Source organism: Pan paniscus, chromosome 9 (genome assembly GCF_029289425.2).
Source record: "Pan paniscus chromosome 9, NHGRI_mPanPan1-v2.0_pri, whole genome shotgun sequence".
Taxonomy (NCBI): domain Eukaryota; kingdom Metazoa; phylum Chordata; class Mammalia; order Primates; family Hominidae; genus Pan; species Pan paniscus.
The window spans coordinates 106,715,453-106,732,571 of NC_073258.2; the positions used below are offsets into that span (position 1 = coordinate 106,715,453).

At 34.7% G+C, this 17,119-nt stretch overlaps 1 protein-coding gene across 8 annotated transcripts in view; it reads left to right on the forward strand.

Annotated features, from left to right (window-relative positions):
* The window catches only part of GRIA4 (glutamate ionotropic receptor AMPA type subunit 4), a 375,233-nt gene extending 360,298 nt beyond the window's left edge, over positions 1-14,935 (forward strand). For 2 of the 8 annotated variants that reach the window (XM_034933612.3, XM_008953749.6), the window contains exons 16-17: positions 7,165-7,299; positions 12,424-14,935. In XM_034933612.3, the coding sequence (XP_034789503.1) occupies positions 7,165-7,299; positions 12,424-12,588 (300 nt within the window). In that variant the 3' untranslated portion in view covers positions 12,589-14,935. Of the gene's footprint in view, positions 1-4,769; positions 4,885-7,164; positions 7,435-12,423 lie in introns of those variants that run through there. The other 6 variants (XM_063608252.1, XM_003828360.7, XR_004665232.3 and 3 more) reach the window with 6 other exon arrangements.
* The last annotated feature ends 2,184 nt before the right edge of the window (positions 14,936-17,119 follow it).

Genomic DNA, 17,119 nt, shown 5'->3' on the forward strand with positions numbered 1-17,119 from the left:
AAAGATATTCTATTCCATTAGAAAAAACTTAGTTTTCAAATTTTTATTGTTATCACAAATACAAGAGAAGTAAAACACTGCTTTACAGATAAAATTTTCCACAAATATAAATAATGAAGTCCCATTTTAGCGTGCATTAAAGATGTTTTCTGAAGAAAAATAAGCAAGCATAACAGAAACATATATATGTTAGAAAAATCTATGTAACAAAAGTCATTTTAATTTATTGAAATGAACTGGACAACTCAGTCAGATTTAATTAGCTTGTATCCAACTCATTATTTGGTACATAATGGACATTTTTATTTGTTGGACATAAATATTTGTTGTCCAAAAGACTAAATTTCTCTCTAACCCTGTAGTTTCCAAAATCGAATTGCTTCTTCTTATAGTTATGCAGTGACATTACTTTCACCAAACATGAACTACAAAATGTTTTAGAATGAACGCTATTTCAAATTTTAACAAGTAGGTTTCCAACATGTTATAAAAAATTAACATAAAATATTCTCCCAAAATGAAATACATTATGTTTTATTTTTTCCTCCAGGAATGTGTTTGTATACAAAAAAAAAAAATCCACATAGGTTGTTATTGGTCTAAGGTTTATCAAGAGAATAGATTGTTGCACTCTAAATGTTAATAATACCCTACTCTGCATTTGTCATACAAGATGATATTTTAAATGGCCTGACCTAACTTAAATCGAAATAAATTACTAGGAGACAGTTGTTGCTTTTTCGTTTTCATTTTGTACCTTCTTCAGGTGACTGATTTTCTTTGTAAACTTACCTTACCCCTCCCATTTGGCCTGATCTTCATCAAAAGAGGTAAAATAAGGAGAAAAAGTCCTGAAGTGAGAAATGCAACTGACTCTAAAGCCTTTGTGTGTAAAACTAAAGCAGAAAAGACCAATGCTGCCAATTCAGTGCAGAAGGGAAAATACAGAGAGAACTCAGCACACACATGCTGAAATCCTGGCTTAGCTGACCTTCAAATACAGAATCTTGGTAGGAGAAAACTAACTATCCCAACAGTGACTCATCTAATGAAGAAGGGAAATATGGAAACCTGTACCACACATGGAAAGGTTTCTGTGAGAGAGCTGACTCATCTGTCATTCACAGGACTGTAACCTCTCCAGCCTTCCATTCAGCAGCAAATTATTAAACTTGTGTTTGAATGGGGCCATGTGCCAGTACCTGTGTAGAAACAGAGAATTACCACTGTCCTTTCCCTCAAGGAGCTCATGATTTAATATAAGGAACAATTAGACTATTTGGGGTCGCTGCAGCAGCTTCCCTGTCACACTCCAGGCCATGCAGTAATTAGCATCCCCACTCACCTGACAGCCACTCTCAGTGCTGTGAAGTTCTGACCATAGCAGTCCTCAGCCAAGAGGCTTCACCTTGAAAGGTAAAAAACTAACAACAGATATGAAGAACAGGGTCCTGCATCTTACACGAAATAAATTAAAGCAGAAATGCATGACTTGTGGGGTACAAATTCCTTCATTTGAAAACTTGATCCTTTGATAGTGTTCATATGAGTTAATATTATTGTGATATGGTCCTGTTTTATGGTCATAAGAAATTCATACTCATTCTTGGGAATAAAATAGCAAAAATTTACTACTTGACAATGAATGAGCCAATTTAAAAATATTGATTGCAATGTCTAAAATGTATTCTCCACTTTGGTTAACCTAGTATGATTTAGTCAAAGCACAAACCATACAAAGAATTTTAGGCCAATTTTTATGCCAGTTATTCAATCCTGGTTCTAGTTAGAAATTTTGGCAACAGCTGCAACCATCAATCACCCATTATTACAGTTACAAAATTATTTTTTCTGTTAATTCTATACTTTATTCTGCTTCTACATGTGTAAAATATGCACACTCATAAATGTGGATATTCATATAAAATTATTTTGTAAGTGTGATTATACCAAATAATGCTATCTCTAGGTATTATATTTGGTCGTGCACTTCCTGATAATTTGGCCCTTTGAAGAATACAGCCCATTTCTGACTTTGATAGATGCTATACTTAGAAATAAGCTGCTTTCCTCTATCACAGCCATGACAACCAATGCAAGAATAAAGGAATTAGTACAGAAAATATGCATTCATCAGCAGGAAAAAATGGAAAGGAAAAAAAGTTGTAGTAAACAAAAAACACTAAAGGAATCTAGCCCTTGGAGAATGACTCTCCCAGTAATGAATTCCTTGTTCTGATAGTCCACCAGTTGAACATTAATTATGGTTAATACTAAATATCTTATATTCAAAGTGTTAATCTAATCCTCTAAAACTGGGTTACAGGTGTGAAATAGCAGAAAGGATAAAGAGGCCAGAGGGAAAAAGAAGGCCATAGGAGAAAAGACTACTTTAAGAGGGGAGAGAGAAGCCTAATGCAGTCTTCATCTTATTCACAATTTTGCCTTCAATTGTCCCTTCTTGAAGAAACTTAAAGGAAACTCTCGAACTTTCCTCCAGTTTTCAGCACTGAGTCCTCCTCCTCCCAGCCCACCCCATTCAAGAATTGAAATATAGGATAATATAGTTTAGCACCCATGTGTTACAAAGGCTTTGGGGAGCTTGCCTGGGGACCTAAAAACCCTTAGAGTATCAGTTCAAGAAAAAAGCTTGCTCTGGATTCAAAAATCTTGCTCTGTCATTTTTCAAATTGAGCTACTTTATAGAGCACCTACTCTGAGTCAGCTACTCTGGAAAATACCATTTTACAGAGATAAATGAGATGTGACTTCTGCTCTCAAAGGATTTGCAGGTCACTAGTAAACCCACAGTTGTGGTTATTGTAACAATCACGTCACAAATGGGGCTTGGGGGTCAGGTGCAGAGAGTAGTGGTTGGTATGGACAGGAAAACCTAGATTAACTGGGTTTAAAATAACCAGGCACCCCAATTAACCATAATCCTCAACTCACCCCACCCTCAAATTCAGCTTTTAGTAGAAAGTATTAAATCATGCTCATGTCAGATTTTAATCCAAAAAACAACATAATATTCTAGGATCATGGCAAATGTATATTACTTCTTCAGTGGAACAATGAACCTAAGCCATAGTAATATAACATTGAAACAAAATTTAAATTATATCCCGAAACCATATAAACAAAAATAAAAATTTGTATTTTAGAATTTTTTTCAAAACTAACCATACAAAAAAAATGGGTTTTAGTTTAACCAGAAGGCCCAATTAACTAGAAACATCATTTTGTGAGTCTTCTGCTATTAATATTTTTAATTGCAAAAGCTATGAAGTCATACTATCAGGAATCCTGATTAGGCTACTGCCTCGTTGTGTAACTTGCTGAATTAAGCTCCCTGTGCTTTGGTTTCCTCATTTGTAAAATGTGAATGATGTTAGTGAACATGAAAAATGCTTTTAACCATGCCTGGTACATAGTAAATGCTCAGTAAATGTTAGCTGTCATGATCACCATCATTCTTAATGCATTTCCTAGTTGTGTAGTTAGGTTTTTGGAATGAATCCCCAATAAATGCATGTCTTGTAACTCCAGATGCACTCAGCATTTCCTAGAAGAACTGAGGCACATTAGGGGATACAACCAGGCAAAATGTCCAGAAGAATATGAAAAGTCTGTCTTGGGACGAAATGAAAAACCAATAAGCCAACAAAATGGTAACAACAAAGGATCCTGAAACTTTCTGCTTTCCATTCATCATCTTAGCCTTCATATTGTAATATGGGAGTGAAAACTGAAAGAATTATTAAATTCCTTGGAATACTGATGCCAGGTAATGACTGATGTCCTCCTCCCTGAAACTCCTAATACAATATTTAGTGTTGAAGGAATCAAAGATGGTAGAGGAGACAAATAGAGTCTCTAATAAATATAAATAGAGTCTTCTTATAAGAGGAGTTTGTCTATTCAGAAAAATCTTGGTTACCTCTAACCTGTCTTTTTTGTTGCTAAGAATTTGTGGAATATATTATAGTCACTTCACCTTGTACTTAAAGTACATTAATATGCTTTAAGATTCAAGATAGATGAAAAGATAAATAGATGATAGATTCAAGATAGACAAGATAGATGAAAATTGCTTCTGGTGATATTATTTATGTTAAAGACTGCAATTTAGAAGGAAAGTATCATCATGGGCTTATGCTTTAAAATAATTATTTACATATTTGTCTCCTGATGACCTTCCTCTGCATAAGATGGTCTGTTGTAACACTGAAATCACCCGCCTTTTTCAATTAGGTTTTGGATGAAAGCGGTCAAGAAGTCAATTTAATGATGGATACTGTAGACATACTTTTATGGCATAAAGTCAAATACCATGAGCTGAATCATAATGCATGCAAGGAATGAAATCAGTCCTACCTAGCTTCTATTTCAGTCTGTCTGTCAACCTGCAGCCACTTCCTTAATTTTGAAAGAGAACAAAAAGAAGCTTCTGGATTTTGAATGGCTGCCACATTTATGTGGGGAAAATGGTAAATGTTCCAGAAACCCAACTAAGGCCAATAGTTTTGGATTCACAGTAATTGCATACATTTTATTTAAAAATCCTCCCTAGCAGTATGTGCCTGTTACCTAAAGCGATGGAGCAGGCCCCAGTTTTATGTCTGATTCTAAACCTGGGCCTACAGTACAAGACATAGCACCTACTGTGGCCTCTGCTCTGTCACTTTGCCATGCGATTCTAATGTAGTTTTACTTGAATAACATAAAATAACATATATAATGTTATTTATGTTATTTTCCACGTGAAGAACTCCTGTAAACCTTGCCGTTTTGAAACTCAGTGAGGCAGGCGTCTTAGACAAGCTGAAAAACAAATGGTGGTACGATAAAGGTGAATGTGGACCCAAGGACTCTGGAAGCAAGGTCAGTCGCTGCAGTTCGGGGCCTCCTCTTGTGTTCACAAAGCAGTAAACGGGAGCAATTGTCAAAAGTATATGGAAACCATAAAAACTGAACATTATACACTCAGCCACTGCCTAAATTAAAAGCTAATGTCATAAATTTCAACCATAGGGATGGTCTTTCCAGGAAACTGCAACCTGCTCCCCAATATTAAGACTTTTAAATTAAATTAAAACTGCAAAAATTCTTAAATAATAAAATTCCTTTTACATTATTCTCAAACTTACGTACCACTCATAAAAGTAGTGTTTTTTGGGGTAGTTTTTTTGTTTGTTTTGGAGGCAAAGACTTCATGAAATCATGTTATTTCAAGAATTGATATATTCTCAAAACAGGAAATCAGTAGTAAACCAGAAAAAGGAGATTCTAAATATTAAATAAATACTTACTCAGAGGTTCAGTCTTTTGTCACCATAGTGCCAAGCATTCCACTTTAGTTTGAAGAACCTCCATTATATTTCTGTGCTGATAGAGAAACAGAGTGAACCTTTCAATTCTACTTGCCCAATTGAAATTGTTTTAATTAGTCAATGTTTGTGAATAATATTCTCAAGTTCTAAGATCTCTTAATCATAAATTCTTTTTTAAACAATGCAGGAAAAAAATAAAAAATGCAGGAACCTATATTCCTAATTCTGTTGAGTACAAATAAAAGTAATGGAAATAGTTATGTTTTTATTTTTTTAAAAAATTACAAGTTTATCAGTGAATCTAAATACCTACACAAGTTGATAGAATATAGTAACAGCACCTGAAAGCCAGAGCTGAAGGTTCTTGGAATCCCCTTTTATTTCTTTCTGTATCTTCTTTAAGAAAGAAAACATATTACTGGATATTCTAAGATATTAAACATGTGACTGCTTTAAATAGGAGAGCCTCAATTAATTTAAGGAGACAAACTAATGTTAATGAATCCCTTTCAGGCCTTATCCCTATATTTTAATCATTTCTGTCTGCCCTTTAACCAGAGTGGAATGAGACAAGCTTGGCCAGATAATTAAACCATTACCTGAAATCCTGATGTAAAGTCAGACAAGTGCAAATACTTAATGAGTAATTATTTTGAAAATGAAGTTACTCTAAAATGTTTAGCCCAGTCAGTTGATGTTGTGACTAAGGTGACAGTGTATATAGTGCATCTTTTGAGTTAAATACTCTCCTATAAAACTCGTTAAGGGTCTGAATCACATTTTGCACAAAACATACTGCTGAGAAGATAATGACTACAGGGCATCCTTCAGGTAGTCTACCAAAATACTTCTTGCAATAATATTATGTAATAAGCATATTTATAATTTATTAAACAATTTTGAATTCTTGTTACAATTTTAGTATCTTCCAATCATAAGAGTAGGACTTAGGGATTATTCTGGATTTATTACGAGATTATATGTATACTGAAGCTCTGAAGAATAAATAATATCTCTAAAATATTAATGGACTAAGCATTTTTAAGTGGGAATTATATTGTATTTTTAATTAATAAAAATAATTATAAATTCATCCATACATAAATAACTTATTTCTCAATTGACCATAATAATTTATATATTTTTTAAAGTTATCTTTAAAAATTACTTGAGTTACACATAGATAATTATTTCTAAACAGTATATAATATGCAAAAGTAACATTTTCCATGAGATTTCCCTTGTAGATGTAACTGAAAGAACAAATAATGTGTACCTTGGCACATTATTTGCATATATTTGGTAAATTAATGATGAACAAAATGTGAAACCATCAGCTCAACAACTCCTTAGTTGCTCAACTAGGAAATGTGGAGTTGGATTTATTCAAGAGAAATCTCGAACATTAAAAGTATATTCTAATAGAAGCAAAGCTAAAAGATGTCCCCTTTCTCCCATAATTGGATTTTAAACCTGTCATTTTCAAACTTAACAATAATAAGCCCATTTCTGCCACTCTATGTAAATATATAAATGCTTATATAAGGCAAAGTATAATGGTTTTCATTGCATATTTAATAATGATAAAATGTTACTGATTTCATTGAATGTAATCAGATACAATTTGTTGATAACTATTATAATTTTACTTCTCCCAAGAGCTATAAGATTTATGTTTAAGTCCATTAGCCTACATCAGTGACTTACACTTGTAAATAATTTCAGGTTAAATTAAGCATTTACTTTCATTGGCTTTTTGGATTTCATGTGTTCTTTTACCTTTTGGATGTGACATTTCCACAGTTAACTGAAGTGTCTTTATCCCCCCTAGGACAAGACGAGTGCCTTGAGCCTGAGCAATGTAGCAGGCGTCTTCTACATTCTGGTTGGCGGCTTGGGCTTGGCAATGCTGGTGGCTTTGATAGAGTTCTGTTACAAGTCCAGGGCAGAAGCGAAGAGAATGAAGGTGGCAAAGAGTGCACAGACTTTTAACCCAACTTCCTCGCAGAATACCCAGAATTTAGCAACCTATAGAGAAGGTTACAACGTATATGGAACCGAAAGTATTAAAATTTAGGGGTAGGACTTAGGCCCGACTACAGTGAGTGGGGGATGCATCCTGTGAACGCAGTGTTGTGACCTGTCTGTCCAGTGGTGGTATTGCTTGCTTCTAATTAGAGCTTTATATTTTTGAAAACTTCAGTGCAAATTGGTTCGGTTTTCTTTGGCTGCAGATGTACTGTTTGAAACTTTATGTTGCCAATAGATATCTGCATTGCAAGGGTCAGAAAGATAAAAACAAACCAGAATTGCTCTGTGAAATGATTTAAACAGTATATTCTACCTGAAATTTGGGGAAAATTGGAAATTAGATCTGGGCTTCCTTGCACATAGACTGGGCAAATCTTTTCTGTAACAGTTCAATTTTAGGGTAGGTGCTAAAAAATAAGCACAAAATCTGTTCCAAGTGATCAAAACCCAGACAGTTGCCTATTTTTGACAAAGTCATATTGTTTTCTGAGGACCAATACATGTAAAAACTCCAAGGTACAGAGTATGTGCTCAATGAATTTTGGCTCCTCTTCTAATTTGTTTTACATTAGCCATCATTCTACATTTTTAAAACATGAAATCCCACTTTTTGTTTATCTGATGGTAGTCCTTGAGCCAGACCTTTAAGGAAGAGTGATCATCAGAATTTTGACTACAATTCACATTTATTAGATGAAATTCAACTTTTATGCTCAAAGTATCACTAAGGTAAATAGACATTTTAGGCAATACAGCAGTTTTTCCATCAGAGACGTCAGCAATATTTGTGTCCTATAGGAAAGATTCAGAAAAAGATAAAAATTGCAGTGAGTCATTATAAACTATTTTTTTTTCATTTCCATTGCTTTTAAGCAATCCAGGTCAGCCCCACTTACTCACATCCTCTCATCATGGCACAATAAAAAATTGTAAGCATTCAGTAAAATATAGGAGATGGAGATTAAAAAAAAAATCTAAATGTCCACTTCTTTCCTCTAGTAATAGGAAGTAGCTTTAAAATAAGATCTGAAAGGATTTGTTATTGCTCTTCCTAAAATCAGGACTCTAAAACCCATTTTCTAGAATTATCTATAATAGCTAAGTGAATAGGCTGCTCAGTTTCATTACAATGATAAGTGAGTCTTTGAACTTCCAAGAGATATTTGGTACTTGATGTACCCTAGAGTCAAAAACCCGATATACTTTCAGTAAGATGTACATCTGAGTTTACACCAGCTAAACATGCTTGATTTTTTATATTTATTTATATGAAAGCTTTTGAAATACTTGTATCTTAAAGCAAAGAGCCAATGCCATCCCTTTTTATCAAGATCTAATTGCTTTCATCCATAATGTAGAAATTAGTGACCGAGTACAATAGCACATAGATAGTTCCAAAACGATTCTTTCCAAATTTTGTGAAAAAGAATTAAGAGCTAAATCCTCAATTCACTCGATCCAAACATTTTTAGCATGTCTTATGATAGCAAAACTACAAAGTGGGATAATATCAAGGTGTCTTAGCCATTAGAGGAATGCTTTCATCTTAATGTTTACAGAGTTGATGAGAGACTTTTTTCAAATTGAGAAAAACAATACTTGATTAGTTTTCAGAGCCAATTATTTGGACTGAATTCTGAGATGAATTTTATAAGATGTCCTTACTAGATTTTGTTAACAGCTCATTAAAACTGACTTTTCTTTGGCATAACAAAGGCACTCCAGCCATCATCAGCAAGGTACAAGGGTGGGGAAGCAAAGCAAATAAAAAAAGAGTATTAGAAATTTTTAGAAATAAATGCTGTGTATGCTAGTTCATTTCAAAGTTCAGGGAAGTTATTAAAAGGAGATGTAAATTCCCACGTCATATATATACAATTTACATATAACATTGTTTTTGGAGTCACAACTTGAAATTGAATTTCCTTACATGAATTGCCTTTAGAGGTAGATTTGAACATTTAAGACAATAAATTTCAAGTAAATAGGAAGCATTCATTGGACATTTTAAAAGACAGTGGCATTCGGGATAAATGAAATAATCTGTGCCTGTCAAAACTTATAAGTAAGCAGTTTTTATTGTACTCTCAAATTAAAGGAAAACTTTCATAAACTCTATGACCATAATTATAGAAATGATTGGTAATTCAAAAATAATATTGCCCCAGAATCCCAAAAACAAAACTGGCACCTTCAATCCATGGTAGATTCTACTAAAAAGTGATCATCCCTCAAGGGAACATAAGCCACAACAATCCAACAAAACCCAGACCATATGTAAAATCACTAGAAAGTTTTCCAGTTTGAGGAACCTCAAAAGGTTCACATCAAGATGAATAGAAATGGCATTTTATGGAAGATACAGATGATGTAAGTATAGGAAATAAAAATGCTAAAACAGATTTAAAGAAAAATAAGTCAAAGTTTTATTAAGTAATACACTTCATTGCATTAATCTATAAAATAGGAGGGTGTATTTGAGATTATATGGAATTGTTCAACCTTTGGAAGTTTTCCTTTCCCCACAAACATGATCAAGAAAAGGAAGAAAACAAAAACAGATTTTTCTGGCAAAAGCCTTCTGTAAACACTTTTTAAAAATTACCAGGCTTTTGTTAATGGTATTTTAGTATTTCCTCTTGAAGAAAAATTCAAACAAAGCTAAACTAGTGGATTTTAACAAATAATTGTCTATTTTACTTAACATTAAATGTTGAAAGGGAATCTAAGGAAACATATTCAGACTTTGATTTTGGTTTTGTTTAAATTGAGTGATTAGTAGATACCTATGAATTCTCTGGAACTACCTTTCCTGAATCTCTTGTTAAACAAGAGGTGAGTGGTTTGGAGACTCTGAGTGGTTTGGGGACTCTTTCAAAGATTTAAGATGGGCTAATACATTGGTTTGGATTAGACTCGTGGATATTCATTTTTCTTGTTTTCATCAGCATATGACTTTAACTAATATAAACTTCCTAAATCTGCTCCCAAATTGTTTTCTTTAGAAGATTATGGAAAATGCCAATGCTGTAACTGGAGTATTCCATATAGTTAGGTACTCACTAAAGGGTTCTGACCCCCAAAATGTCCATCTAAAACACATAAAATGGAAAAGATTACACTAGAAAGTTATTTAGCATCTTGATACCAAGTCTTGTCTTATGTTTCTTAAATACATTTTGTTGCTAGATTTTCTTGATATAAATAGTCCTGCTTTGCTAATACTTCTTTTTATACACACACCCAAAACATATGTACTTTAATATTGAGTAGGAAAACATTCACCTCCAATAACACAGTCTCCCCAGAGTCTCACTTCAAAAAACAAGACTATTGCAGTCATGTACACATTTTAGTTCCCTTGGTGAAATTATTCTATATGGGTGAGGTTCTTGATTAAGGGATTCTTTCAAATGCTCAAATGGAATTGAATTGTTTCATTTCTAACTTCCTCACTGGTGCAGTGAAATTCAATTCTGTTCAATTTAAAATAGTGGGCAATGTATTCATTTGCATTTTTAAGGTACAATTTACATACAATAAAACCTACCCTTTTTAGTGTACAGTTCTGCAGGTTTGATAAATTATGAATAATTTTAGTATATTATTCTATCAGTTTCATTTACAAGAAAGATAAAAAGTATCTTCCTATATAAGGTCATTCATCCACTCAACAAATATTTACTGAGTGCCTATTATGTGCTAAATAAAAGACAGAAGGTCTTTGATTTCAACGGACTAATAGAAGATAATCAGGTAGAAGTGTTGTTTTTCTCTAAAATCCTTGTTATATTTCCTTGATTTCTAAATATAAAAACTATACATGTTTCTGTGAAGACCATATCCTGAGTTCTGATTATGATGATAAGTATTAATTTTTAAGACTGTTTACTGAAACAGAACTGTGAGATTGACCTTGATTTTGTCATTTATATGTCATTACTAGCAATTTGACTTCAACTTTCTGAAGTTTTCAGAGTAACTGATCTGTAAACATTTTTACTCCACCAGTTTTTAAACTAGTTACTAATTTCATTACTTAATATATAATTATTCTAATATTTAAGCTCCAGGGCAGAATAAACACAGGGATGGAATTTCCTAAAGATTTGGATAAACTTGAATTCACAACAGGGAATTAGATACATGCTGAGTTGTGAGTTATGAACTAAGTCATAACAAACTCAGGGAATCACTCCTTTACCCTATTTTCCTCTTAAGTTATAATTCTAGCTACTAGAAAGAATTTAGACAGTGAATGAACAGTAATGAGACTAACATAATAACAGTGCCTGTTTCTCCTTTATGTAATGTTATCTGCTATGTAATGTGATAAGGAGCAGGAATTTACTGATTTCAGATCCCTGACTCTATAACCTCAATATGGGAGGTTCCCCAGTCATGACCATTCAGTAGGCTTTGAAACATATCCCTTTTCAGTGCACCCCTTTTAAATACAGTTCTTAAAATATGAGCCTTAGTGTCCATAATAGCATAGAGTGAACTATATGTCACTAATTGTGCTGTTCTGGGTCATGTCTATAACTGGTGTGAATGAATGAAGTGTCTGTGGATAGGTCTGTGTTATAAAACAGGAAGATCTGTCATGAATAGTCTATACATATCGTTTGTTTATGTACTTCATTAGTTCTGGTAGTCTAATCCTTGCACTGTAAAGACATTTCATGACAAGGAAATACTATTTAAAGAATGTTGTCAAACATAAAAGAGCTTTTAAGCTCATCCAGAAGTACTAAGATATACAGTGCAGCAAGTTAAAAGATGTTTCCTGCCCAGATTTACTAATAGTAGTTAAATATTATAATTTTAGAATTAGTTTTTCCACAGGTAAGACCACAAACTCTAGACAGATTCATTCTTCGGTGTAGTTAAGCTTTCCTTTCCCTGGATAAGCAGTTTTCATATGACCAAAAGAACATGGAAAAAATGCAGATGTCTAATTATTTATATTTCGGTGTTTGTTGTGGAACATATTGTTGAAGAAACAGAAATATGGTAACACTCCGCGTTCTTTCTGCTTCCTTTCCATGCAACCCAGCTGACCTTTTCTGAAGCCATAAGAAACAAAGCCAGATTATCCATCACTGGGAGTGTGGGAGAGAATGGCCGCGTCTTGACGCCTGACTGCCCAAAGGCTGTACACACTGGAACTGCAATCAGACAAAGTTCAGGATTGGCTGTCATTGCATCGGACCTACCATAAAAACCAAAAAAATAATTGAGTGCCTTAATTAAACTGTTGGTGACTGGTGGAAACGCAGCCCTGAGGGACACGCCACGCGCGGGTCTTTGCTAAACCAATCCTTTGGCTGAGAGCGGGAAGTCCGTCCTAACGCGCTGGCCGGACATCAGCAGCAGCAACGTGTGCATGAGCTCAGCTCGGAAACCCAAACTCAGATTTTATATCAGGAAAACTCACAATTGAGGTTTTTTTCGGGGAGTGGGTGGGGGAGGGATCTGGGATGGGTGTATTAACAGCAACAAATTTCATTCGAGTGGACTCAAAAACTAATCAGACTTGTGAGTTAGCGCATTAAACTGTGAAGTTCTTGCTCAGAAAGGCCTTTGTCTTCACCGGAAAGGATAAAATAGTTGTAGAAGTCCGTGAACATGCTAACCTGTGTCTCCAGAACATCCATATAGTCCATGGAAGAAAATCCAGCTGAGAAAACAAATCACTAAACTGTGATAAGAAAATAATGAACAAACATGTAAAACCTGTGGGAAAAAAAAATAAAGGAAGTATGTACACTTACTTCGGAGAAAACAAATACTGAAACATGCTTGCTTTTTAACTGACGTAAATTCAGTAGAGGACAACACAATTCTTTTTTCTAACCATCTTAGGGAACAATACATTGCAATAATTGATATAAATGCCATCACTGTAATAAACTTTAGAGACTTTTTTTTATAAAAGTTGTTGGTCATCTTCTTGTTTGCTGTAACCTTCACTATGTCACATGAGTCGGTTCACCGATTGCATTTGTCTCACAACCAGGAAGAAAAGCAAAAGGAAGAAAACGTTTAGGTTCAATCATCAGTCTGCGGTGTAGACTCGAAAGAGATGACAGGTCACTCATGTTAATGGTATTATTTATAATCTCATTCTGTGTACAACATTGTGGTTTTTGTACCCACCAAAAAGAATAAAACAGCAGATGTTCTTACAATATCTACAGAGCTTAAAAGTTTTTTCTTATCGTTATAAAAGTTATTTGAGAAATTATAAGACTATAAGAGAGATTGTATTAGTGGTGGGCCATAGTGGAAAATGTAGCTAGCCCTCATTATTTTTTGCATACTAAGCTACCCCTCCTTTTCAGATCTTTGACTCATTAACAGATTAAATTGTCAAAGATGGAGTCTTTGAGTTGGGGAATGAATCACTGTCCTAACAACAGCATACCTTGTAATTGTGTGTTGAAATTTTACTTGACTGTATTTTGCTGCATAAAATTATGTATCTCTTGGGCTTCTCCCCTTATTCCTATTGTTCCCTTTAAATCATATGAAGGCATTCATAATAGCTTGGGGTAGATAACAAATGAAGAATTAGTCTTTGTTTTCAACTGGAAATTGTAAAGAAAATTATACTCATGTTTATTTATAAAAATCACCTTATGTATGAATTAAACTAACATGGTTCGAAAGAAGGTTTGGTTCATTTGAAATAATAAATAAGTACTCTAATACAGATAAAAATCATGTACTTAGGGTATTGGCAGAAAGCACAAGTTAGGATGATTTCAGAAGTCTGGCCTTGAAGGATGAGTTGAGTTTTAACAGGAGGAGAAGGTGTTAAGAGCCATATGAGTGAGCAGTGGCCCAAAGCCATGCACATCAGTGGCTCATTTAATGAATGAATGCCATTAGATGGGCTACTGAGAGCACAGGGATATTATGGAAGATAAAGTTGGAAAAGCTGAAGGATTGATTTTCTTCCATCAACTCTCAAGATCCCTTTCGCCATTCAATCTCTGTGCTGCAGTAAGAGCAATCTTAAACAGTATAAATCACACACACACACACACACACACACACACACACAAGTCCCTCAGGAAAAATTCCAAGCTCTTGAGAAGATCACATGAGCCCCTTCATGACCTGGCGCTTGCTTATTTCTTCCAGGACTTCTCTCACCTCTATCCAGCTATTCCCGTCAGCAAATGAACCTCCAAAGCAGCACATGGAGCACTGCATAGACTATTTCCTCAGTGCGTAACTCCTCCCTGTCTCCTCTTTACCTGAGTAACTTGTACTCATCCTTCAATACTCCAACTGAATTTTACTTACCCTGAAAAGATTTCCATGGCTATCCACCACCCCCCTGCCTGTGAGACTGAGTTAGGTGCCCTTTTTCATGTCTTTCCCCCATCACGGCACTTACCATACTGCGTTGTAATTGCCTGTGTACTCGTCTGTATAACTACTAGACTGTAAGCTCCTTGAGGGCAGGGACTGTGTCTATCTTGTTCACAGTTGTATCCCCAGCACCCAGCACAGTGCCTGGCATATTGTAGGTGCTTAATAAATATTTGTTGAATGAATGAGTGAATTGAATTGAATTAATTTAATTAAGTGAAAGCAGAAAAACAGCATCTTTTCCTATTGACAGTCTCTAGAGTATATTTTAGGTAATATGGTCCCCAACTTAATGATCATTCGACCCATGATTATTCAAGTTTATGATGATATGCATTCAGTACAGTACTCGATAAGTTACATGAGATATTCAACACTTAGTAATAAAATAGGCTTTGTGTTAGAAGACTTTGAGGCTAATATAAGCGTTCTGAACACAGGTAAGGTATGCTAAGCTAACCTACTATGTTCAACAAGTTAGATGTATTCAATGTATCTTCAACTTACACTATTTCAACTGAAGATGGGTTTATTGGGATATAAACCTATTGTAAGTTGAGGGGCATCTGTATATGGTGAGCCAAATGAAGCTTGCAGGTTGGCTGATTTCATAGTGTTGTCTATGTCACTGGAAAGCATGGCTTAAAAAAAAGTTGATCTGATAAATATTCTGATCAGATAAGACTATACTCCATGTAATTGTATATAGTTGTGGAATCATTTGTTTGGCTGGATAAACTGTTTAAAAAAAAAAAAACAAAAACTAACACAGAACAGGGTTTTGGCATGGTTTTTAGCCATACTTCCAAAGGTATCTTTCATTTAAGCCTCAGAGTGCATTCATGATATGAAGTTAGAGAGTTATTTCTTATAGTAAAGAATAATTGTGGCCAAAACAAAATTGGGATTGGGATTTTCCTTCCATGTGGCAAAGAACAAGGGTTCATTTGATTTTTTCTGAATCTGAAGAAAATGGTAGGTTGAGCAAACTTCCATTGCATAAATACCTGTTTTTTAGCCACCTGTACTGACAAACTGGAAAGTGTCATGAACAACAAAGTAAGTAAAAAACACAGAAAATATATAATATCACTAAAGAAAATTTTTGTTAAATCACAATGCCTAGTACATGGCTTGAGGGAAAAGGTTACTTAGGAGTTTCATAGTCCCTCATTCTCAAGTATAAAGACAGCTCATTCAAGTAATATACCGTTATGATTTCCTTCTCAGAGTTTGTACATTTCACCAACACTTCTGAAGTTCCTAAACATTTAGTAATGGCTTAAAGCTGTGTCTGTAGAACATTATTTGTGCAGTTGGGTAGGCCTGTAGTCATAGGCAATCAATGTTTCAATAAATGATTTAATGAACTGTTTGACTAAATGAATAAAGAAATGAATGAATAAAGACCCTCTAAAGAATTTCATGATCATTCCCCGTATGAAAACTTCTGCCAGCTCCTCAGAGCTAATTGCCAACATAAATGGGAATCTTTCAGCAATTTTTTAAAACAAAGAAGGGATGTGGAACAATTTTGTTCACAACTGGCTCAATCTAGAGATTTGCCTAATCCTTTGGCCACCTTAAACTGATGCTGTGTCAAACTTCTAAAACAGGGCATTTTAAAAATCCCATCTGCCTGAGATTTTCGCAGAACCATACTTCCCACCAATATTCTGTTTTTACATCTAAGCACAGTCAGTATCAGCCAGCATCTTTAAGCTTCCAAGACTACCATCAAAGTAGGTGACTGCAGGCTCGTTGGGACTTGCACAGGAACGGGTGACACTAACTTGAGATTTAATGAAAACCCTGAGGCTTGACCCGGTAGGTCTATATCCATGTCATCCTTGGTCACAGCTTCACATCTAAATCATTCCATTAATCTCTCTGTGTCTTGTCCGCATTTTCCTCCCAATACTCTTCTGTACTTTTCTTCCTTCTCCCCATTCATCTTCCCACCACTTTTCTCTCTCTCTGACTGCCACCAGTCTCCCTAGGACCCTCATATGAAGTAAGGAAGCCCTGAACATCCTCAAGTTCTCCCCAGAGCACTGTCCCATCTCCTGATAATACCACTCCATGTACCACAAGCCTAGAAGGAAAAGGAATGTCAGTCCTTACAATTACAGCCCACATATAAAAATCCTTCCCCGTGAATGTTCCCAACATGAAGAAATGATAAATATTTGAGATGATGGCTATGCTAATTGCCCTTATCTGAATACTATAAATTATATATATATCAAAACATCACTATGCACCTCATGAATATGTACAACTATTGTCAATTAAAAATTAAAATTAAAACATGACAATAGGCAAAAAAATTTCTTCTCATCTAATCATACTGTCAAAATGCCCTGCCT